At 37.1% G+C, this 26,122-nt stretch overlaps 1 protein-coding gene and 2 pseudogenes across 1 annotated transcript; all 3 read right to left on the minus strand.

Moving 5' to 3' along the window:
- Nucleotides 1-6: 6 nt before the first annotated feature.
- Nucleotides 7-2,718, minus strand: LOC125473708 (protein DETOXIFICATION 41-like). The gene is made up of 7 exons (XM_048576905.1): nt 2,313-2,718; nt 1,444-1,988; nt 1,110-1,196; nt 647-942; nt 435-553; nt 258-344; nt 7-173 (listed from the first exon to the last, which is right to left on the minus strand). The coding sequence occupies exons 1-7, from the start codon at nt 2,622-2,624 to the stop codon at nt 102-104; spliced, it is 1,518 nt and encodes a 505-aa protein (XP_048432862.1). The 5' UTR covers nt 2,625-2,718; the 3' UTR covers nt 7-101.
- Nucleotides 2,719-10,568: 7,850 nt separating this feature from the next.
- On the minus strand, nt 10,569-12,302 carry LOC125473695 (annotated as a pseudogene).
- A 749-nt stretch (nt 12,303-13,051) lies between these two features.
- LOC125473696 lies at nt 13,052-16,597 on the minus strand (annotated as a pseudogene).
- Between the last annotated feature and the right edge of the window lie 9,525 nt (nt 16,598-26,122).

The following is a 26,122-nucleotide window of genomic DNA, read 5'->3' on the forward strand; positions in this document are numbered from 1 at the left end:
CAAACATCTAGGCTAATTCTCGTCAACCATGCGATATCAAAACAAAGGATTTCCTATATGAAGCGCAGGTGAAATGAAGTTCGGAAACCTTCATGGCCGCCTCATATATCGGTCACCAAGTCTAATCTTTGTGCACTTGCAGATCTCTTCAATCGTTCAGCTGCTTTTTCAACCTACAAAAGCATGGCCATTGGTGAGAACTTAGTCAAATGCACTTCATATTTGCAATTTAAGATTAGATTTCGAAATTAAATTACCTCAGCAGGCCAGTTTGTTCTTGCAGTGAGAACAATTAGAGTTGCTGTTTGTAGAAAAACTCCAATGATCAAACCCCACCAAATACCCTGAAAAGTACCAAAAATTCATCATTTGCCATCACTCACAAAGCAAATCAATCACTTTTGCTAGCAAGAGTGAGGAGATATTCAACTTACTGCTACTCCCATGCTAGTTTTGAAGCCGAGAACACATCCGATTGGAAGACCGATAATATAGTAACATGCCAGGTTAACATACGCCACAACAGCTTGCCATCCACTTCCGATCGCCACCCCTGAAATTCCACACAAGCTGAATTATAAACGACGGCTAAATCCTTAGTTTCTAGGTTGTTCATCCACTGCATCTATATATCATGTATGAATACCTGAGAGTATAGGTTGAATGCCATTCAAGAAAACAGAGATGGCCAGCAATGGGGTTAAATTCGATACCGCCGTGGTAACCTCCTCGTCGCTCGTAAAAAGCTTGCTTAGTGCGACTCGGAATATCAATATAATCACAGTGAAGATTATGCTAATCAGTACGCTCGTCCCGTTCACTACAAACACCGAAAACTTGGCCACCTTCCCATGGCCGGCACCGAGCTCATTACTGACTCGAACACTGGCTGCCGCGGCTAGCCCTAACATAAATTGCAAGTCCCAGGTCAAGTAGCTCATGCTGGAATTGCATCACATCAAAAAATGTAAAATTAGATTAAAATGTCTGTTAAAAAACCTGATCAAAATTGACCAATAAAAGATGAAATGCATTAAAAAAAAAAAAATTATGGCGCTTCGGAGCATAAAATATAATTATGAAATACATTGCCTTAGCAAAAGGCTTACCAAATAGTAATGGAGTCCAGTGCGATTGTAGGATTGGCAAGAAGCCCTGATATCAGCACCAGCCCTTGGCTGTACCAAATCTCCAAACTACATCAATGCATGGCGACAAAACCCAACGGTTATTTGTAAGTAAAAATGAGTTTTATAAGTGAGACATAACGTAAAAAAAGGGGAAAATAGTAATACGTACAAATAAAATTGGTAACAAATTTTTAATCAAAATAAGAACTTGGGGACGCTAAAAAGACAATAAGTCGTTGTTCTCGGTTGTGCTGTGACCAAAACTTTGCAACCGGTTGTATCTGCGTGGATTTCCTAAAAATCTCACACTTACCAGAGCATGACAGCGGAGGCAAGAGTCAACTTAAAGTAAGGCCAAATGCCCCTAAAGGCCTTCCAAGAGAAGCCAGTCCAAGTCTCCTTACACTTGGGGCTGACAAGAATGTAAATCCCATATACGATGACAAGAAGCCACCATGAGAAACTCAGAGTGAGAGCCGCCCCCGTCAGCCCATAATCCGCCACATAAACCACCACCCAACTGAGCAGAATGTGGACGAGGAAAACCCCGACCGACATATAGGCCAGAGGGTTGACAATGTTTTGTGCTTGGAGAAACCTCTGCTGAGGGCAGTTTATGGCAAATGCATAGAGCTGTGGGACTATTCCTCTGGCAAATACTTGTCCCTGCGCTGCTATTTCCTCTGTTTGGCCAATGGCTAAGAGGATTGGACCTGACCACCAGTACAAAAATGTTAGGAGCACTGCTGCTCCCAAGTGCAGGATGATTGCTCTTTGGCATATGATTCCCATTGCTGGATACTGTTTGGCTCCATATGCTTGCCCGCACACCGTTTGCACAGCACTTGCCATTCCCAACTTTGATTCCAAACCAAGAATTAAGAACACAAAAGTGTTAGTCCAACCATACAAGAAAAATACGGAGAGAAAATTGGGCTACATGGCTTTTTTAGCGTAACAGGTTTGGCGCACTCGGTTTAGATTCAGATACTCCAAAATTGAATATTTTGTGTTTTTCTGACGTGTACAATGTGAACGCTAGATGCTAAACTGAAAAGCTGTGAAAAAAAAAAACAAAAAACATTGAATGAAAACTGCTATTTGCACTTAAAAAAAAAAGACATTGAATGAGTCTGGACGGCTGCAGAATGATCAGAGTACTTCAGTAGTTTGGGTACGTACCATAATACCATAAGCAAGACCCTGAATTCCAACACTGGCAATAGAGGCACCGGCAAGCTCCAAGGCACTCAAATGCCCACAAAACATGAGAGTGGTAAAGCTGAGCATGTAGTTGAATATGGAGACGATGATAGATGAGCCGGATAAAATCCATAGGAGCCTTGACTCCCATGCCACCAGCCTAAGCCACCACCGAACTGCAACGGGCTTGTGCTCAAGGAACTCTTCAACGGCAGTGGACGAGAGGTCAGGAATCCGGGAATGTGAGTCGAGTCTATTAAGTAGCGGTTGGTACTCTTCTGCCGTCTCCATGGTTATCTCAGCGGCTGAGCCACCACTATTTGATGCTTGTAAAACTGTGCGAGACACTGTGCGTGGTTTACGCGGAAGGAGTGTGCACCATGTATTTATACGCTGTTACTTTGTGTGGATAAATAAGAAGGGAAAAAGGGGAGAAACAAGGTTATATTCAACTACCATTAAAAAATATTAGGTGTACAACAGAAGTTTAGTTGCAACTGCCTAAGTCAATATATATATGTATATAATATTAGGTGTACAGGAGAAGTTTAGCTGCAACTACCCAAGTCTATATATATGTACACTTTTTTTTTCTTGGGATTGACATAAAGTCAAATATCGACATTCAAAGGCAGTGTTCAATTATTTATATATTAGCATATGGGGACACTTTATGTGTGAATAATTTCATTTTATTTTTTATTTTTGATTAAAGAGTGTGATTAGTTTTTAAATTTTTTTAAAAAAATATGAGACAATGATGATGAGATCTCTTAGTAAGGGCATATTTTTCTTAATATTACATAATTATCATTTTGCCCTCTTCATGTAAATATTGTGTATCAAAAGTAGACCTGGCATTCGTGTCGTGTTTCTCGTGTTCGTGTCGTTTTCGTGTCATACCCGATAGTTTAACGGGTCGTGTCGTGTAATACCCGTTACAGTAAACGGGTAATATGACCCGACCCGAAATCAACCCGTTAATATTTTCAGGTAATATGACCCGAAATGTTACCCGTTAAGAAAAATATATTTTAAATCAATAAAAATGAAAATGAAAAATATAATTTGACCCAAAAAACTGTAAAACATAAAACTAAATTAGTATATACATACTAAATTTCGGAGTTAACCCCTTAATGAAAGTTGTAAAGTTTTTCATTACGAGCGATTACATTTTTCACACTTCTACAATAATTATTATTAATTGTATTACTTTTTCACTCAAATAAATAACATTGTACATGAGATTTGGAGCGTTTTAAAAATCTAAATGACCATGCAACCTTCCCAAAGGAACTCAAAGCTTACATGTTAATCATGTTACAAAATCCTCAATTTTCATGAATCATCATGACATAAGATTTTGTCGTATCCACTTCTGTAAATATTTTAAATTGATGATCAAATTAGTTCATTGTATTCATATAGGATCAAGGAGTGTAGCTGTAAAAAATCATCAAAATCAGAGTTAAAATAACCGTTAAATCGTGATTTTTCGTTTATAACCGTCGAAAAGTTTTGTCTTGTTACTTGATCTCTGAATGTTTGTTTTTTGCAATTTTTGGCGTATGCGATCTCGAATCATATATAAACAAGTTTGAGAGTTGGATCATTGAAATTAGTTTTATAGGATGCGTATCCCATCAAAACGATACATTAACTAACACTTAGAGTTTATATATACTTTCATTAAGTATAACATAAGATTTTTTGGTATCTACTAATGTAAATATTTTAAATTGAATATCGAATTCATTCATGTATTCATATAAGGTCAAGGAGTGTAGCTCTAAAAAATCATCAAAATCAGAGTTAAATAACCGTTAAATCGTGATTTTTCGTTTATAACCATCAAAAAGTATTGTCTCTTTACTTAAACTCTAAACGTTTGTTTTTTGCAATTTTTGGTGTATGCGATCTCGAAGCATATATAAACAAGTTTGACGGTTGGATCGTTGAAATTAGCTTCGTAGGATGCGTATCCCATCAAAACAATAGATTCACTAACACTTAAGAGTTTATTTATACTTTTATCAAGTATAACATAAGATTTTGTGGTATCCACTAGTGTAAATATTTTAAATTGAAGATCGAATTCATTCATTGTATTCGTATAGGGTCAAGGAGTACAGCTGTAAAAAATCATCAAAATCGGAGTAAAAATAACCGTTAAATCGTAATTTTTTGTTTATAACTGTCGAAAAGTTTTGTATAATTACTTGATCTTTGAATGTTTGTTTTTTGCAATTTTTGGCTTATGCGATCTCGAAGCATATATAAACAAGTTTGACGGTTGGATCGTTGAAATTAGTTTCATAGGATGCGTATCCCATCAAAACGAGAGATTCACTAACACTTAAGAGTTTATTTATACTTTCATCAAGTATAACATAAGATTTTGTGATATCCACTAGTGTAATATATTTTAAATTGAAGATCGAATTCATTCATTGTATTCATATAGGATCAAGGAGTGTAGCTGTAAAAAATCATCACAATCAGAGTTAAAATAACCGTTAAATCGAAATTTTTTGTTTATAACCGTCGAAAAGTTTTGTCTTGTTACTTGATCTCTGAATGTTTATTTTTTTTGCAATATTTGGGGTATGCGATCTCGAAGCATATGTAAATAAGTTTGACGGTTAGATTGTTGAAATTAGTTTCGTAGGATGCGTATATCATCACAACGATAAATTCACTAACACTAAAGAGTTTATTTATACATTCATCAAGAATAACATGAAATTTTGTGATATCCACTAGTGTAAATATTTTAAATTGAAAATCGAATTCATTCATTGTATTCATATAGGGTCAAGGAGTGTAGCTATAAAAAATCATCAAAATCAGAGTTAAAATAACCGTTAAATCGTAATTTTTCGTTTAAAACCGTCGAAAAGTTTTGTCTCGTTACTTAATCTTTGAATGTTTGTTTTTTGCAATTTTGGGCCTATGCGATCTCGAAGCATATATAAACCAGTTTGACGGTTGGATCATTGAAATTAGTTTCATAGGATGCGTATCCCATCAAAACGATAGATTCACTAACACTTAAGAGTTTATTTATACTTTCATCAAGTATAACATAAGATTTTGTGGTATCCACTTGTGTAAATATTTTAAATTGAAGATCGAATTCATTCATTGTAATCATATAGGGTCAAGGAGTGTAGCTGTAAAAAATCATCAAAATCAGAGTTAAAATAACCGTTAAATCGTGATTTTTCATTTTTAATCGTCGAAAAGTTTTATCTCGTTGTTTGATCTCTGAATGTTTGTTTTTTGCAATTTTTGGCGTATACGATCTCGAAGCATATATAAACAAGTTTAACAGTGGGATCGTTGAAATTAGTTTCGTAGGATGCGTATCCCATCAAAACGATAGATTCACTAACACTTAAGAGTTTATTTATACTTTCATCAAGTATAACGTAAGATTTTTTGGTATCCACTAGTGTAAATATTTTAAATTGAAGATCGAATTCATTCACTGTATTCATATAGGGTCAAGGAGTGTACTGTAAAAAATTATCAAAATCAGAGTTGAAATAACCGTTAAATCGTGATTTTTATTTTATAACCGTAAAAAAGTTTTGTCTCGTTACTTGATCTCGGAATTTTTGTTTTTTGCAATTTTTGGCGTATTCGATCTCGAAGCATATATAAACAAGTTTGACGGTTGGATCATTGAAATTAGTTTCATAGGATGTGTATCCCATCAAAACGATAGATTCACTAACACTTCAGAGTTTATTTATACTTTCATCAAGTATAACGTAAGATTTTGTGGTATCCACTATTGTAAATATTTCAAATTGAAGATCGAATTCATTCATTGTATTCATATAGGGTCAAGGAGTGTAGCTGTAAAAAATCATCAAAATCAGAATTAAAATAACCGTTAAATCGTGATTTTTCGTTTATAACTGTCGAAAAGTTTTGTCTCGTTACTTGATCTCTGAATGTTTGTTTTTTGCAATTTTTGGCGTATGCGATCTTGAAGCATATATAAACAAGTTTCACGGTAGGATCGTTGAAAATAGTTTGTAGGATGCGTATCCCATCAAAACGATAGATTCACTAACACTTAAGAGTTTATTTATACTTTCATCAAGTAAAACATAAGATTTTGTGGTTTCCACTAGTGTAAATATTTTAAATTGAAAATCGAATTCATTCATTGTATTCATATTGGGTCAAGGAGTGTAGCTGTAAAAAATAACCAAAATCAGAGTTCAAATAACCGTTAAATCGTGATTTTTCGTTTATAACCTTCGAAAGGTTTTATCTCGTTGCTTGATTTCTGAATATTTGTTTTTTGCAATTTTTTGCGTATGCGATCTCGAAGCATATAGAAACAAGTTTGACGGTTGGATCGTTGAAATTAATTTCGTAGGATGCGTATCCCATCAAAACGATAGATTCACTAACACTTAAGTGTTTATTTACACTTTCATCATGTATAACGTAAGATTTTGTGGTATCCACTAGTGTAAATATTTTAAATTGAAGATCGAATTCATTCATTGTATTCATATAGGGTCAAGGATTGTATCTGTAAAAAATTATCAAAATCAGAGTTAAAATAACCATTAAATCGTGATTTTGCTTTTATAACCGTCGAAAATTTTGTCTCGTTATTTGATCTCTGAATGTTTGTTTTTTGCAATTTGTTGTGTATGCGATATCGAAGCATATATAAATAAGTTCGACGGTTGGATCATTGAAATTAGTTTCGTAGGATGCGTATCCCATCAAAATGATAGATTCACTAACACTTAAGAGTTTATTTATACTCTCATCAAGTATAACGTATGATTTTGTGGTATCCCCCTGTGTAAATATTTTAAATTGAAGATCGAATTCGTTTATGGTATTCATATAGGGTCAAGGATTGTAGCTGTAAAAAATCATCAAAATCAGAGTTAAAATAACCGTTAAATCGTGAATTTTCGTTTATAACCGTTGAAAAGTTTTGTCTCGTTATTTGATCTCTGAATGTTTGTTTTTTGCAATTTTTGGCGTATTCGATCTCGAAGCATATATAAACAAGTTTGACATTGGATCGTTGAAATTAGTTTCGTAGGATGCGTATTCCATCAAAACGATAGATTCACTAACACTTAAGAATTTATTTATACTTTCATCAAGTATAACGTAAGATTTTGTGGTATCCACTAGTGTAAATATTTTAATTTGAAGATCGAATTCATTTATGGTATTCATATAGGGTCAAGGATTGTAGCTGTAAAAAATCATCAAAATCAGAGTTAAAATAACCGTTAAATCGTGATTTTTTGTTTATAACCGTCGAAAAGTTTTGTCTCGTTATTTGATCTTTGAATGCTTGTTTTTTGCAATTTTTGGCGTATGCGATCTCGAAGCATATATAAACAAGTTTGACATTGGATCGTTGAAATTAGTTTCGTAGGATGCGTATCCCATCAAAACGATAGATTCACTAACAGTTAAAAGTTTATTTATACTTTCATCAAGTATAACGTAAGATTTTGTGGTATCCACTAGTGTAAATATTTTTTAACTTGAAGATCAACTACATTCATTTTATTCATATAGGGCCAAGGAGTGTAACTGTAAAAAATCTTCAAAATCAGAGTTAAAATAACCGTTAAATCATGATTTTTCGTTTATAGCCGTCGAAAAGTTTTGTTTCATTACTTGATCTTTGAATGTTTGTTTTTTGCAATTTTTGACGTATGCGATCTCGAAACATATATAAACACGTTTGACGGTTGGATCGTTGAAATTAGTTTCGTAGGATGCGTATCCCATCAAAACGATAGATTCACTAATACTTAAGAATTTATTTAAGCTTTCATCAAGTATAACGTAAGATTTTGTGGTATCCACTAGTGTAAATATTTTAACTTGAAGATCAACTACATTCATTTTATTCATATAGGGCCAAGGAGTGTAGCTGTAAAAAATCTTCAAAATCAGAGTTAAAATAATCGTTAAATCATGATTTTTCATTTATAGCCGTCGAAAAGTTTTGTTTCATTACTTGATCTCTGAATGTTTGTTTTTTGCAATTTTTGGCGTATGTGATCTCGAAACATATATAAACATGTTTGACGGTTGGATCATTGAAATTAGTTTCGTAGGATGCGTATCCCATCAAAACGATAGATTCACTAACACTTAAGAGTTTATTTATACTTTCATCAAGTATAACATAAGATTTTGTGATATCCACCAGTGTAAATATTTTATATTGAAGATCGAATCATTCATTGTATTCATATAGGATCAACCAATGTAGCTATAAAAAATCATCAAAACTAGAGTTAAAATAACTGTTAAATCGTAATTTTTTGTTTATAACCGTCGAAAAGTTTTATCTTGTTTCTTGATCTCTGAATGTTTATTTTTTGCAATATTTGGCGTATGCGATCTCGAAGTATATATAAACAAGTTTGACGGTTGGATCGTTGAAATTAGTTTCGTAGGATGCATATCCCATCAAAACGATAGATTCATTAATACTTTAGAGTTTATTTATACTTTTATCAAGTATAACGTAAGATTTTGTGGTATCCACTAGTGTAAATATTTTAAATTGAAGATCGAATTCATTCATTGTATTCATATAGAGTCAAGGAGTGTAACTGTAAAAAAATCATCAAAATCAGAGTTAAAATAATCGTTAAATCGTGATTTTTCGTTTATAACCGTCGAAAATTTTTGTCTCGTTACTTTATCTCTGAATTTTTGTTTTTTTTGCTATTTTTGGCGTATGCGATTTCGAAGCATATATAAACAAGTTTGGCGGTTGGATCGTTGAAATTAGTTTCATAGGATGCATATCCCATCAAAACGATACATTAACTAACACTTAGAGTTTCTTTGGGTTAAATATTAGGCAGGAAATGGAAGAAACTCTTGAAATTTTAGGCGGGAAATTAATTATTATAATATTTTTATGTGTTTGGTATTTTTAAATTACTTGATATTTTTATTTTTAATTTGTTTTATGATTGTTAATCTCAATCTTTGCCTATAATATACTATAAAAATAAATAAATAAATAAAACTGAAATTTTTAAAATTTATATAGAATAATAATTAAGAAACAATATATACATATTCATTATATCTATTGCATTTTATAGTAAGTTGTTTTTAGTAGTTTAAAAAATTAAAATCATCAAAATAGCGTTTTTCTTATCGTGTCGAAACAGGTTACCCGCGTGTCACTTTCGTGTAAACCTGTTAAGGATCCGTTATTAACGAGTTATTATCGTGTGACACAATAATGACTCGATGAGTTATCGTGTTGACCCGAAACCCGTTATTTTCGTGTCGTTTACGTGTCGTGTTAATGGGTCGTGCAACAAATTGCCAAATCTAATCAAAAGTGAGAGTAAAATAGAAAAAATGGGGATATGATTGTCATTTTGTCAAAAGGTACAAAAATACTATTTTACCATCCTTTTTGTTAAGAGTGTCTCAAAAGTGAGAGTAAAATTGAAAAAAAAAAGGGCAAAAAGTTGACCAGGAGGGTTTTTTTAATATATAGAATAGATATATAAACAAACTAAAATTGTTAGAGAGTGGTCATATACTTAGTATCTAAAATGACTTACAAAACATGAGTTCATTATCACGTGACGTTCTGTGTTAATGAAATAAAGATATATAAACAACACATTCACATAACTCATGCCATATAAATTGCACATGTGCTATATGAGTCATTCTCTACCATTGTCATTAGGTTTTCATGCAAGGGGGAGAGGATCCCCTCCGGACCCAAACCCACCGGATCCTTCTTCTTTGGTCCTCTCCCAGATTGTTTACAACGAGTAAAAGACCATGAAGAACTCAAGTCTCTCTCTCTCTGCTATCTGCACACATCATCATCTTCTATTCTTTAAATGTTGCAGAAAAAATCAGGAAAAATGTACCACCATCAAAGTTATTGTTAGTATTCACCACCAGTCCGTATGGAAAGATACACACATGGGAAGCTTGAGAAAAAGCTTGATCACGAAGCCAACTCTGGAGAAGCACGACACCGACTCCGGGAAGACCAACGACGCTGACTTGGGTCGTGCAAATCCAACTAGTTTTTGGAAGGATTTCTATGTTCCTTTCTGTTCCATTTGTAACTCCTCTGCTGGAAAAAAAAAAAATGAAAAACATATGCATAAGGGACATATATAAATGTATAAGATAAGCTAATTTATCAGAGGGTATCATTCTGATCAATTAAAGAATTTGCTGAACAAAAACAGGTACAAAATAGACAGAATAGAGAACATATTCAACTTCTTCATGATTTTGCTACACATTGGAACCTTTAACTGATTTTTGAAGCCCTTCCAGCTCCATTGCAACTTATTTCATCGTGGGACGTCTCTTTCCATTCAAGTCCAAGCATCTTCTTGCAAGGCAAGCAACTACCTCAATCTGTTCTTTACTTCCCTCCTTCATAATCCGAACATCAACGATATCAAACAGACGTTTCTCTTCCATTTTACGAATGAAGTATGTGGCTAGACTTCTGCCTTCTTCCGATCTTGTGAATGAAATTGGTTTTTGACTTGTCAAGAGCTCAACGAGGACTACCCCGAAGCTATAAACATAGCTCTTTTCAGTGAATTGGCTTGACTGGAAGTACTCCAGATCCAAGTATCCAAAAGTGCCTTGAACTAGTGTTGTTACATGAGTTTGATCGATGGAAATTGATCTTGAAGTTCCAAAATCAGCTACTTTTGCTCTGTACTTGTCATCTAAAAGTATGTTTGTGGATTTAATATCACAATGATAAATGGGAATGAAAGCTGAGTGCAGGTAGAAAAGAGCTCTAGCGACCTCAATGGCAATTCTTAAGCGCATATCCCATGTAGGAGGAAACTCTTTTCATTATCTTCACGGATATACTCGCAAAAGATATCCTTTAAATCTTAAAGTTGATGGCGCCTCTTGTTATTTTTCAAAGATATCCTTTAAATCTTAAAGTGGTCTTTGGCCAATTTCCTATGATTTGGTTTTTAAAATTTAACATATTTCTTTCTACGATTGTATCGATGATTTGAATACCATACGAATCTGATAATTCAATCTGATCCGATCGGAATCCAATCTATTTACGGAATATATGTCTATTCAATTTGAATTGACATTCCAACTTCTAGAACATGTTTACGAATTTATTTTGATATTATATACGAAATAACCATGCTTGGATGCGAATAGACATAACTACACATTAGAAAATGTGTGAGAATTTGAACTCGCCAGACGAAGTCGAGCTAGCGGTATAACCTAGGTAGAGAGCGCTAGTCATGCTATTTGGCTCGGACAAGGATTGTCTGCCCTTCCACTTCCGATGCCCTCCTGTTTGTGTGGTCACGGTTAAACCACGTAACATTTTATATTACTATTCATTTTTGTTTTATTATCTCTATAAAAAAATAATATAAAATGTTGACATGGCTTAACTGTGATCACACAAAACAGGAGGACACGGGAGGGCATTGGAAGTGGGAGGGTAGACAATCCTTGTCCATTTGGCCTAGCTGATTGGTTGCCCTTGTCAGAAGCTCTAATCATGAGGTTCTATTTCATCCTACCACTCGCTCGATATGCTACATGTGCAATAAATTTTATTATAAATTTTCATTATGCGTTAACATTCAATAGTCAGAGAATATTAAGTTTAAAAGAATATGTTTATCTGAAAGTTGCAGGGTGAGAGAGAATGTAAATGTTTCACCTGAAACTAGAAGGAGTAGGGTGAATATATTTATACGTTGTCACATTATGTAGTAAAAATAAGAAGGGAAAGAAGAGAAACTATCTTTTAACTTTATGTCCTCCCTTCTCCTTAGATGTGATACTACATTCCCATCCTACCATGTACTCAGATAGGCGGGCTCCAATCAAAAAATGGATTCCAAATCTACTACCCTCCTTCACTTCCCCTCCCCCAACCGGCATACCTATGCAAGATCCTAATTGAGGTTAAGTGTTGGGTATTTACATACCCTTAGTCTCACCCTCTACCCATATGATACTTTGTTTGTATATATTTGCAGGAGTTCGTGAAGTGGATTTAGATCTGGTAGACACCTTCTCAATTCGGAGTTTTGCTTTATCCGAGGATGTGATGGTGGTGACGATGTGGTCTCTGTCGCTAAAGATTAGAATTTTTTGCTTTTTGTTTTCTACTGCCTTCAGGCCTAAGCTTATATGGGTCTTTCATTATATCTTGAGTTGTTACTCTCGTTTTCTTGGACCTTTTACATTTTTTGTAGTTATTTACCCGGTCCTTTTTGAACTTTGTACTAGTTTTTGCCTTAATGAAAATTGACATTCTGATTAAAAAAAAGGGTATAGTTACCTTACCATTCAAAACGTTAGGCACCCACTAGTTTGTACGTGCTATCTTAGCAAGAGAAGTTTAGCTGCAACTAAACTACCTATTTTTTTGGTTGACATTCCATTAAATACAAGCTTGAATTGATTGACACATCAAATGATATCAGTGTGTGTCATTAGGTTTTCTTCGAAAGGACAAGTGCCATTACGTTAGTAGCCCGCATTTCAGGTCTTTTTTTCTTTCTTTAGTTTGTTTTTTTATAAATTTAAATTTCTATTTTGGGGAATTAGTTTAGTAGCCCTCTTACACAACCACCAACCAACATTTCAGGTCTCTTTTTCTTTCTTTAGTTTGTTTTTTTTTTTAATTTAAATTTCTATTTTGGGGAATTAGTTTAGTAGCCCTCTTACACAACCACCATCCAAAAATAGTTCTGTTACTGAAGTGTATGTACTAGATCCTTTTACCAACCACCAACCATAACAGGTCGAGTCAATTTACTTGTTAATTTTAACGGGTAAAATGACATGATTTGTTAAGAATTCGTTAAGATAGTAAGTGTAACACGACACGATCCGTTTATTAGGCCTAATAAATAGTATCTCAAACTAAACGCTCGTCACAATTTAACAAAGTTAAAAAAATTTAAAAATAATTTTACACATGACTACTTAGAAGAAATTTTTAAATGCGATAATCACACTGTCACATGTTTTTATTATAACTGCAGGATTATCTTAGAAAATCTCCTTGAATATAATAAAAATTAATATAGAGTCTCAGGAACCATTACTAAATTGAATGGGTCTTACAAATCCAACTAGTTTTTGGAAGGATCTCTATGTTCCTTTCTATTCCATTTGTAACTAGTCTACTGAAGAAAAAAAAATGAAAAACATATGTTGAAGGGACATATATAAACTTATAAGATAAGCGAATTTATCAGAGGGGATCATTATGATCAATCAAAGAATTGCTCAACAAAAACAGGTACAAAATAGACAAAATAGCCACAGGTAAATATAGAACCATATACAGAAAAAGTTAAAAACAAGTACAAATTAAACATCTTAGAGTTTAAAAAATACAAGAAAAAAAATTAAAAACGTGCAGAAAGAAACTTAATTAATAGATATGATTAAACAGAGGTGCGTGAGCTGCTAAAAAATGTGTGTCAAAGTCATCTCCCTTTTCAAATATGCTAAATGTAGGTTGGACCAGTTTGCTCAAAACAGATTGGTGGTCCCTTAGCTTTAGGCTGAAGTAGACACTTTTGGGAGACATAAGCTTTGGATGCAATTCAGAATCAATTCCCAAAAGCTATACCAAACGCAGCCTAAAATCGGTCCATGGTCATTGAAATTTGGATGACGATAGCAGAAGCCGATCAGTTAATGAAGCAATACTACTGTCCACGACTGAACTTGTTGATGTAGAAACAACATCCCAAGAACCAGTCACTTCATTTGGAACATATTCAACTTCTTCATGATTTTGCTGGACATTAGAACCTTTAACTGATTTTTGAATCCCTTCTAGCTCCATTGCAACTTCTTTCATCGTGGGACGTCTCTTTCCATTCAAGTCCAAGCATCTTCTTGCAAGGCAAGCAACTGCCTTAATCTGTTCTTTACTTCCCTCCTTCTTAATCCGAACATCAATGATATCAAACAGACGTTTCTCTTCCATTTTAAGAATGAAGTATGTAGCTAGACTTCTGCCTTCTTCCGATCTTGTGAATGAAATTGGTTTTTGACTTGTCAGGAGCTCAACGAGGACTACTCCGAAGCTATAAACATCGCTCTTTTCTGTGAATTGGCTTGATTGGAAGTACTCCGGATCCAAGTATCCAAAAGTGCCTTGTACTAGTGTTGTTACATGAGTTTGATCGATGGAAATTGATCTTGAAGTTCCAAAATCAGCTACTTTTGCCCTGTACTTGTCATCTAAAAGTATGTTTGTGGATTTAATATCACGATGATAAATGGGAATGGAAGCTGATGAGTGCAGGTAGAAAAGAGCCCCAGTGACCTCAATGGCAATTCTTAAGCGCATATCCCACGTAAGAGGAAACTCTTCATTATCTTCATGGATATACTCGAAGAGGGTACCATTGGGAACATATTCATACACCAGTAAAGGAACCATTGTTTCCAAACAACACCCGAATAGCTTAACCACATACCTGTGGTTAAGTTGTGAAAGAACGACAATCTCATTAATGAAAGGCCTAAGATTCCCTTCATCAATCACCTTCGACTTTTTCACAGCGACAATTCTTCCATCTGTCAACATTCCTTTGTAAATGGTACCTTGGCCTCCCTGACCAAGTATTCTGTTCACATTAAAATGATCTGTGGCCTTCTCTAGCTCCCTTGGATCAAATATTTTTATTTTCTCAACATTGACTTCACCGGAGCTTAATTGTTCTTTGATCAATAAGCCACCGTTTTGTTTGAAGAACTTATCTCGGCGTTTAGTGTCATTTCTTTTCTTCACTACCTTGTATAACCACCACGCAGCAGCAAGAAGAAGTAATAGCCCCAAGCTTGCACCAATACCTGCACAAATCAATACATTTTATACAAAAAAGTACCCAAATCTTTGGCTAATCTCTCTGGAAAATTTAGTGAACTGTTCAATTCTTTTCGCATTTGAATCCACTGAAAGTTGTTCCAGGCCAATTGAGGGGACAGAGGCGTACCTATAACCACTGGTTTCACTGTAGATTTCTTCTTTTCAGAAGGACCGAAAAAGTAACATTCATAACTCCCAATAGTATTATTACAAATAAAAGTATATCCAAGATTTTCTAGCAAACAAGGGCTCTTCTGAGGATCCACACATTCATCGATATCTGATACGAATTAAGTGCAAAAGGATTGATTAACCAGATGGCAGAAGAATGAACATTATAAAAGATGAATTAGAAATATATAGTGAAAATATTTGCCTTGTATTTGAGGCCATTGCTTGAAATGCCAAACCAATTGTAGTTCAAAATAAAAACAAAATAATTAAAAAGTTGTGAATTTGTGAGAGGTTTACCTTGGCATCCATCAGGAAGATACAGATTTCCTTCGTATCCCCTTTTGCAAGAACATCGAAACATTGAATTCTTGTTACTAAAAGAGGTGGATTTGATGAAACTTCCACTTTCACACACAGTTGAATTGTTGAAAGCTATTGATTTATTCGTTGCAAGCGAGTCAAATGTCTGTCTATCTATCCTCCACTCCAGCACCACAGGAAAGTAGTCCATGTTTTGTATGTCTGAGGCTTTTCTTAGTCCTTCGTTCTCAAACCATTGTCGGTCTACTAAGAATGCATACTTGCATCCCTCTGTGCGTTCCCCAGTTTCCACACTCTCTATAGTTGTATTGAATACCTGAAGATCCGAAGGGATTGTTGTCTGGCAGCAGTTAATCCCATTGCAGGTACTACTACTACTATTTGCAGTTAAACCATTTACGCAGAAAGATAAGCACCCGCCAATGGTTGAACCGTTGACCATTGTCATCAGAGCCAAGTTGTTGCATCCGACAGCAGTGAATCTATTGTTGGATTGGGAGAAAACAAAAGGGCCTCATTCCAAGCTCATCACATAGGCACTGCTCATATCACCACACGTTGACATTGCAGGATAGTTGACACGAACTGTGCCTAATTCTATCGATACATCCAGAACTTCAAGTTTGCTGCTATTTAAGAAAGGCTTGGAAGGATTATAAGTATCATTGCAGGATATCGAAAACCATTCATCAAGGTAGCAGTTGGGTCCAATTCCAAAAGGGTATGGAATCGTAACACCCCCACACTGTGCTTGGCAACCAAACTTTGCTAGAGGCGGTGATTGTGCCAATGCGCTACTCATTTGCCACAACAAAACCATCTGAAAAATTTGTACCACCATTTTCATCTCTCTCTCTCTCTCTCTCTGCCCTTGAACGTGACGGAGAAAATCCGAATTCCCCATCCGTGCTTTATAAGGAGGAGTACGACTAGTAATATATTCTTTTTGCCCATGTGAAAATTCTGTGTTGAATTTTCCTCGATGCGTTGTGCAGAAAGATCAAAGTCAAAGAATAAACATTGAAGGTCGGGATTGGATTCTAGTAACCATGATTGACAAATCTAATTGATAACTGTTACTCAAACCAATGATCTAATCCCAAGTATTTGTGATTGGATTACTATAATAGCAAATTTGTCATGTGCCGTCGACTAATTTACCTTAAGGATTTATAAACTAAATTTGACAATTAAATGATGTGTCACCAATAAGAAATAAGTACATTAATTAATACTTAGGTGATAATCCAATTACTACTTAGTATTATGGTTTAATGTTATTCTTGGTACTAAGGTATAATGTTATTTTTTTTCACTTGTAAGTAAGAGGTTTTAAGTTTGATTCTCGCTAGAGTCGAATTTGAACTACATTATTGCGAACCGATTGTGAGATTTTGCCTACTCCCCCACCCCTTTAGTTTAAATAATATCGTTTTTTTTTTAAAAAGAAAAAAATAATAATGCAATTATCAATCACCACTTAAAAAAAATTTGATTTTTTTAACATTACCCTTATTATGTCATTTTTTGGTGATACTAAAGAAAGTTTTACTGGACTTTTCTTTTCTTTTCCTATATTTCCAAACTTTCTTCCTATTAATTTTTTTTTAATTTTTTTAATTGTATAATTTTCCTTTATCTTTCCAGGGTTGATTCAAACATTTCAGCGCAGACCATCTTTGGACAGTGAAGGTTATCAGCCAAGTGTCCCTTGACAGTTCCATGATGGATAATTAGACATCCAAGTTGGAAATAGACTGCCAAATATCACCCTCTTTTGACTAGTGGGTGGCGGGAATAAAACAGAAAATTAACGCCACAAAAGTGGACAACACAAAAGCTGATTAGGATTTACAAGCACTGTATTGGTAGTCCAAAACGATAATTCTCTAGTCTTTTTCAAAAAAAAAAAAAATACGAGACATAAAATATATACGAACGATGCAAGACGACGTTTTTAAACTGCTAATAACAGTTTGCTGAGACAAACATACAACTGTCAAACACATGAATATTTTTACTACAAAAACATCAAGCAAAATCACAACAGACAGACACCACTGAAAAAGCTGGTCAAAACCAGAGAAAAAAAATAAAGAAAAAAAATTCTCGTTTCCAAACCTAGATCAGGGAAATCTCCAGTTTACATATATGCATATACCTCCATCCAAACCCAACCCTGTTGATCTCGAAGTAATATCCCAAGGACAAGTTCCTTCTTTTCTAAGATATTCGACCTCGTCGTAGTCTTGTTGCAGGCTATAAGAAGCCTTGACTGATTTCTGAATCCTCTCGAACTTCATTGCCATTTCTTTCATCGTCGGCTGTCTCTTTCCACTCATATCCAGGCATCTGTATGTGAGGTTAGCAACTGACAGAATGTCATCCGTTACACCCTCCTCCTCAACTCGGGAATCAAGAATATCAAACAGACGATTCTCTTCCATCGAAAAATTGAAATATGTAACCAGGCCTCTGATTTCAGGTGACCTTGTTAGAGAAACAGGCTTTTCTCCGGTCAATAGATCAAGAAGGACAACTCCGAAGCTATACACATCGCTCTTATCCGTCAACTGGCTCAATTGGAAATACTTTGGGTCCAAGTACCCGAAGGTGCCAACTACTATTGTGGTGAGGTGCGTTTGGTCAATGGAAACTGATCTCGAAGCCCTGAAATCTGCAACTTTTGCTCTGTATTTATCATCTAAGAGTATGTTTGTAGACTTGATATCCCTGTGGTAAATTGGAAAACCTATTGCTGAATGTAAGTAGGAAAGAGCTCCTGCGGCAATCCTTAAGCGCATTTCCCATGTAAGTAAAAACTCATCGGTTTCTTCATGCAGATATTGATAAATCGTTCATTTCGGTATGAATTCATAAACTAAGAGAGGAGCTTCTGTCTGTAAACAGCACCCTAACAATTTAACCACATTCCTGTGGTTAATTTGTGAAAGAATGACAATTTCATTAATGAACCGTGCAACTTTGCCTCCATCAACCAATTTAGACTTCTTTACAGCTACGATGCGTCCATCTGTCAACATTCCTTTGTAAATGGTACCTTGGCCTCCCTGGCCAAGGATTCTATCCACATTAAAATGGTATGTCGCTTGCTCCAACTCCTTTGAATTGAACAACTTAATTTTCTCAACATTTACTTCACCAGAAGCCAATTGTTGCTCCAACAGTATACCACCATTTTGTTCAAAGAACTTCTCCTTGCGTTAAATGGCTTTTCTTTTCTCTATGAATTTGTGCAACCACCATGCACCAACGAGCAATAACAGTAATTCGAGACCACTGCCGATACCTGATAACTTTAGAAAATAAGAAAGGATGGTACAAATATAACCAGAGATATTCACTTTTTCATTTGTTGGAATGTGTTACATGGTTGGTTGCTTTTCAAAATTCCAATTCATCTTGGTAATGCTAGATTATGCACTGTTACATATGTTAACCATAGCACAGTTATCTCTACTAATGTATCAAAAGATTAGAATACTCAGAAGGAAGAAGAAGATCTTAAGAGAGAAAAGAAATAGAGAGAGAGAGAGAGAGAAATAGATAAAATCTTTCTGTATATTTTTCTTATTATATTTCTGATTGCTACATACTCTTTATATCCTTTTACAAGAGTTAGTTACATTTGTCCTGACCTATACAACTTGGACTAACTAACTAACTAATTCTTGTATTCTATCCTTTCAGCTTTTTACACATGTCACAATCCTGATGGCTTGATTATGTATACTCTAACATCCCCCCTCAAGCTCATGGGTGGAGAAACTAAGCGTGAGGTTGCTGCAATGGGTGTGAAAAAGAGGTGTACTGAGGCCCTTAGTGAAGATGTCTGCAAACTGTTCCGAGGAAGAAACAAATTGAACCAGAAGCTTCTTGCTTGCAACCCTTTCACGTACAAAATGAACATCAACTTCAATGTGCTTCGTGCGCTGATGATTGATTGGATTAAAAGAAAGTGCTATAGCAGACATATTATCACATAATAACACTGGAGGAGCAGAAGGTTGTATCTGCAAGAATACAAGCAATTGTTGAATCCAATCTAATTCAGCCGTTGTAGTAGACAGGGCTCTATATTCAGCCTCAGTGGATGAACGAGAAACAGTTTGATGCTTCTTAGAGGACCAAGAGATTGGGTTATTGCCAAGAAAAACAACCAAACCCGTAGTTGAACGTCTATCATTGGGATCCCCGGCCCAGTCAGCATCACTAAAGGCTTTAAGAAGTAACTCTCCTTTACTATAAGTAATGCCTTTAGACAAAGACCCTTTGAGATACCTTAATATCCTTTTAACTGCAGTGAAGTGGGAGAGCATTGGGGCTTGCATAAATTGACTAACCTGATGCACAGAGAAAGCAATATCAGGTCTGGTGAACACAAGGTATTGTAAGGCTTCAACCACACTCCGATAGAGACCTGGATTATTGAACGGCTGACCATCATCTTTGAGGAGTCTATTATAAGGCAAACACGGTGTGACTGCAGGTTTGGCATCTGTCATGTCAGTCTTCTTCAACAAGTCAACAATATACTTTTCTTGGGACAGAAACAATCCGTGATCAGTTTTTGAAATTTGAATGCCCAAGAAGAAATGTAAGGGACCAAGATCCTTAAGCTCAAACTCATTGGTTAAAGCTGCAACAACTTGTTGAATAACAGATGATGCATTTCCAGTAATTATGATACCGTCCACATATAAAAGAAGAACCACAATAGCACCATCAACAGGTTTAACAAACAAAGACAGATCTGAAGTACTGGTTTGGAACCCCAACTGTGGTAAGAATTGAGTAAACCTATCATTCCAAGCCCTTGGTGCTTGTTTAAGACCATATAGGGATTTTTGTAACTTGCAAACCAGATAAGGAAACTGAGGATCCTCAAAACCTGGAGGTTGAGACATATAGACCTCCTCATTTAAAATGCCATGAAGAAAGGCATTCTTCACATCTAGTTGGCGCAATGGCCAATTATAATGAGCAGCAAGAGCAAGGATGAGTCTTACAGTTGTTGGTTTAACAACCGGGCTAAATGTCTCACCATAATCCAAACCTGCTTCTTGACTAAACCCTTTGGCGACCAAACGAGCCTTATGTCTGGCAATACTCCCATCAGCGTGTCTCTTCACTTTAAAAATCCATTTACACCCGACCAGATTCTTGTTAGGGGGGAGAGCAACCAAACTCCATGTTTTCTGAGAATAAAGAGCATTAAGTTCCTCCTTCATTGCATTGAGCCATACTGGAACCTTTAGTGCAGACTTATATGTTGCAGGTTCAGTGGTAGTCAAATCAACCATTGTGGAGGTGTGTGCAGCAGCAAAAAACACCTTTTTCTTCACAATTCCACTCTTGGAACGAGTTTGCATTGGATGGAGATTTACTGGTGGGATATCAAGGACTACTTGTAAACTTTCTGGATTATGATCAGGAACCACAGGAGCAGGAGAATCTTGTGCAGTAATGGACTGGGGTGAAGATGATGACTGAGAAGAAGGAGAAGGTTCATGGGCTAGAGAAGGAGGAGAGGATGAAGAAACAAGAATATTTTGCAAGGTTGGCAGCATAATAGGTAGGATTGGTGTATTACTATCAGGTTTTACTCTTGGAGACTGTGAACACTGTGGCTTAGAACTTAGAGCACTGTATGGAAAGTCAAGTTCATTAAAAATGACTGTAAACACGAATAATTCCTGAAACAAGCGACAAGAATACGTGTACAAAATATATTTTTTGTATTAAAGATTTTGGGGTTACAATCTCTTTGTAATTTGGTCCTCTGATTCTATCTTCGTAGGGTGTGGGTTTGTGGATGAGTTGTTGATCCAAAGGGCCGTCGGGGCTTGATCTAAGGATGAACAGTTGATGAATGGATCTTCAAGGGGCGTTGGGCTTGATCTTGAAGAATGGGTGTATGAGTTTGTTGGGGTTGTTGATCCAAAGGGCCGTTGGGGCTTGATCTTAGGATGAACGGATGATGAATGATGAACACTTTCTTCAAGGGGCCGTCGGGGCTTGATCTTGAGTTGGTGGGAGTTCTTCAAGGGCCGTTGGGGCTTGATCTTGAAGGTTGATGGATGAGCGGATCTTCAAGGGCTTTTGGGCTTAATCTTGAAGAACGATTGGATGTGTGGATTTGTTGAGGTTGTTGATCCAAAGGGCTGTTGGGGCTTGATCTTAGGATGAACGGATGATGAATGATGAACACTTTCTTCAAGGGGCCGTCGGGGCTTGATCTTAAGTTGGTGGGAGTTCTTCAAGGACCGTTGGGGCTTGATCTTGAAGGTTGATGGATGATGAACGATGAACACTTTCTTCAAGGGGCCGTCGGGGCTTGATCTTGAGTTGGTGGAAGTTCTTCAAGGGCCGTTGGGGCTTGATCTTGAAGGTTGATGGATGATGAACGATGAACACTTTCTTCAAGGGGCCGTCGGGGCTTGATCTTGAGTTGGTGGAAGTTCTTCAAGGGCCGTTGGGGCTTGATCTTGAAGGTTGATGGATGATGAACACTTTCTTCAAGGGGCCGTCGGGGCTTGATCTTGAGTTGGTGGGAGTTCTTCAAGGGCGTTGGGGCTTGATCTTGAAGGTTGATTTGACGAAGAACGCAGAGTGATTTCTTGATCCTTCGGGATTTGCTTGAGAGCTTTAGAGTTGTGGAGGAGACCTATGTTTCTTGTGCATTTTCTTTGGAGTGACATAAGTCCATCCTTCAACTTCACTTGACTTGACTGACATGGTTTTGGAGCATGCCCCCAGCGGTTGAGGTGAAGATTTCGAGTTCAAAGAGCCAGAAGTGACGGTGGTATAGTTTGACTTCACCACATCATTAAGATCTAGCTCGATGATCCCTTTCTGAGCCAACTTCATGATGAGATCTTTTAGCACAAAGCACTTTTCCGTCGGATGACTAATGAAGCGGTGGAATTTACAGTACCTTGGACTGTCAGTACGGTTCATATCTTCTGGCCGTTTGCACTCAGGTAGGTCGATCACCTTTTTGTCAAGCAAGTCTTTCAACATGGCAACCACGTCAGAGTCGGGGAATGGATAAGTCTTCTCCTCAAGCTCCTTCAAAGTGCGTCTACGTATCTCTTGATCACGAAAAGCTTCGGTTTGAATCGCCTTGCTTCGTGTAGGGATTTTGACTGGAGTTGTGTTGACCGTCATTGCTTCCTTGGTGGGTTTCCATGTAGCCTTATCCACCTTTGGCCCCAAAACTTTGTCATTCTTGTAGTCAGCGATCTGTTCTTTCTTCCCATGACGGGTGATGCTTAACTCCATATCATGGGCGCGGGTGGCTAACTCCTCAAATGTTCGTGGTTTGATGCCTTGAAGGATGTAGTGTAGTCCCCACTGCATGCCTTGAACGCACATCTCAATGGCAGAGGTTTCAGAAAGCCGATCTTTGCAATCCAGACTTAAGGAGCGCCATCTATTTATGTAGTTGACGACAGCTTCATCTCTCCACTGTTTCGTACTGGTCAGCTCTAGCATGCTTACAGTACGACGAGTACTGTAGAAACGGTTGAGGAATTCCCTTTCTAGCTGGTCCCAACTGTTGATAGACTCAGGTTCGAGGTCAGTGTACCAGTCAAAAGCGTTACTTTTCAGCGAACGCACGAACTGTTTGACGAGGTAGTCTCCCTCTGTCCCAGCATTGTTGCAAGTTTCAATGAAATGGGCGACATGTTGCTTCGGGTTGCCTTTTCCATCGAACTGCATGAATTTTGGGGGCTGATAACCCCTTGGTATCTTCAAAGCATCAATCTTCTTGGAGTAAGGCTTTGAGTATAGTACGGAGTCATGCGAGCTTCCTTCGTACTGTGTCTTGATAGTGCTTGCGATCATCTCATGTAGCTCCTGGATAGAGAGAGATCCCATGGATGTCGTTGCTTGGTCTAGCTTCGGCTTCTCTTCGACTTTCTCCGCTGGTGGCTCCTCTTCTTCGTCGCCTTCTTTCTTTAATAGGCCAACAATTGGGTCGACTTTCACGTCGGGCAGCGCATCTAGTTGGTTGACAAGTGCGGCAATCTGCAAGTCCTTCTCTTCCACAGTTCGTGTGAGCTTTGCGATTGCTTCATTCATCTGAGCTAGCTGCTCCTCGATTGAAGTTGCTCCCGTGGTCATGACTTGCATGGTTGTACTGCCGCTTGAATCAGCATCGGAGAGTAGGGACTCTGAGTATTTCTTTGGGCTCTCCCCTTTTGATGCCCTTAGCGAGGCTAGGGTGATCACAGGCTCGTACCTCAGGTGCTCTTGTTCATTTGACAGAGTTAATGCAGGGGCGGAAGCCGCGGCAAAAAGATCTCTTGCCTTACTACGGGTTATGATGACCGAAATATTACCACTTGCGGCGATGATGTTCTTGTTCTTTGCTTTGATTGCAGGAACAGCTTGATCCTTTCTTGATGCCATTTGAGTTTTTTGATGATTTGAGGATAGAGATGAGAGGTAGAGATAGTCCCACTGGGCGTGCCAAATTTGTAAACATGAATAATTCCTGAAACAAGCGACAAGAATACGTGTACAAAATATATTTTTTGTATTAAAGATTTTGGGGTTACAATCTCTTTGTAATTTGGTCCTCTGATTCTATCTTCGTAGGGTGTGGGTTTGTGGATGAGTTGTTGATCCAAAGGGCCGTCGGGGCTTGATCTAAGGATGAACAGTTGATGAATGGATCTTCAAGGGGCGTTGGGCTTGATCTTGAAGAATGGGTGTATGAGTTTGTTGGGGTTGTTGATCCAAAGGGCCGTTGGGGCTTGATCTTAGGATGAACGGATGATGAATGATGAACACTTTCTTCAAGGGGCCGTCGGGGCTTGATCTTGAGTTGGTGGGAGTTCTTCAAGGGCGTTGGGGCTTGATCTTGAAGGTTGATTTGACGAAGAACGCAGAGTGATTTCTTGATCCTTCGGGATTTGCTTGAGAGCTTTAGAGTTTCAAGGCTTCTTTCTTTCTTCCTTCCTTCTTTTCTTCTTTTCCTTCTTCCTTCCCCCAAAATGAATGCCTTGGCTTCCTATTTATAGAATTCCAAAACTTGATTTTTGGATTTAAATAATCAGATGAAATAAATCATTTCTGCCAGGTATTGACACGTGTCCTATTTGATGACTTTTCCAGTTTATTTCGATTTTTCGTTGAGTCACACGCTACATGTAAAATTTATGTGATACGTGAGCATTGAAATTTTAATTATTGGTCAACATTCATTACACCGAAATTTTGATGTCTACAAATGCCCCCACTTCAAGGCGCGTCGTAGACATGTGCTTGTCACGTGTAGAAGATGCGTTTTGAAGTCCCTTAATGTAGATGTCAACCCAAGGGCCGTCGAGGCTTGATCTTGAATTGGGCTGGAGGATTCTTTTGGTCTCCCCCTATCGTTGATTTTCCTTTGTGCTACTTTAAATTGGGTAGCAGGATTCAGACACATGGCAGGCAAGCACGAGGTGGAAGTGATGACCTGTTTCTTTGTTCAATCTTTCTAATTCGTATTGAAGAGGGTAGATCGGAAGACTGACTCCAAGTGCCGGCTGATTGCTCTTTTCACTTTGCTATGCGAGTAAGAACAAGGACAAAGGAAAGGACATGGAGAAAGCATGATATGAGATACCTTTGCTTTTGAAGAAGCAGCTAATGAATCAGCATATATATTTGCTGTGTTTGTCTCCACATGCTTTGATGTATCATTTTCACTTGCCTTACTTGCTCCCTTTGCAGAAGTGGTATTTCCTTATGCAGGTTTGACATCTTCTCGTGTAGTATTTGTCCTCTGATGCAGGAGTGGAATGCAACCTTTGCATTTAAATGGTACTTCAAAACATTACTTCTCCGCGACGATGAGTACTCGAGAGCAATGCAAGGTAAGCAACCAGGCAAAGGTTCCAGGCAATCAGTTCCAGGTCGGAAGTTTGATTTCAGGTTCCAACTGATAACTCTATTTCCCTTTGTCCTGCAGGTAAGAGCAAGGGTAAAGGAAAAGACAGGGAAAAAGCATGATATGAGATACCTTTGCTTTCGCCCTTGATGATATGAGATACTTTTGCCTTGGTGTCATTTGTTTGCAAGGGTATTCCCGGAGAGGAAGAAAACTGAGCATTTTGAGATGCTTTGCTGGGAGTGCGCCCTCAGAGGTGAGGAAGAGTTGGACATTATCTTCAGGTCTGCCTTGCCATAAAAGATGAAGGTCGACATATATAGGGATTTCCCAATAGCAAGTGGTGGTACTGTTCTTTTACCCTTGTCGACAAACGTTTTGATCCCGCAAATCCGGCTTTTTGAAATAGTGACGACTCTTCGATCTTTGAATACGCCTCTTTGATTTCTGAACGACGCCTCT

Source organism: the organism of the source record quoted next, unplaced genomic scaffold (assembly GCF_019419815.1).
Source record: "Pyrus x bretschneideri cultivar Hongxiangsu unplaced genomic scaffold, Pyrus_bretschneideri_v1 Contig93, whole genome shotgun sequence".
In the NCBI taxonomy this organism is placed as follows: Eukaryota; Viridiplantae; Streptophyta; class Magnoliopsida; order Rosales; family Rosaceae; genus Pyrus; species Pyrus x bretschneideri.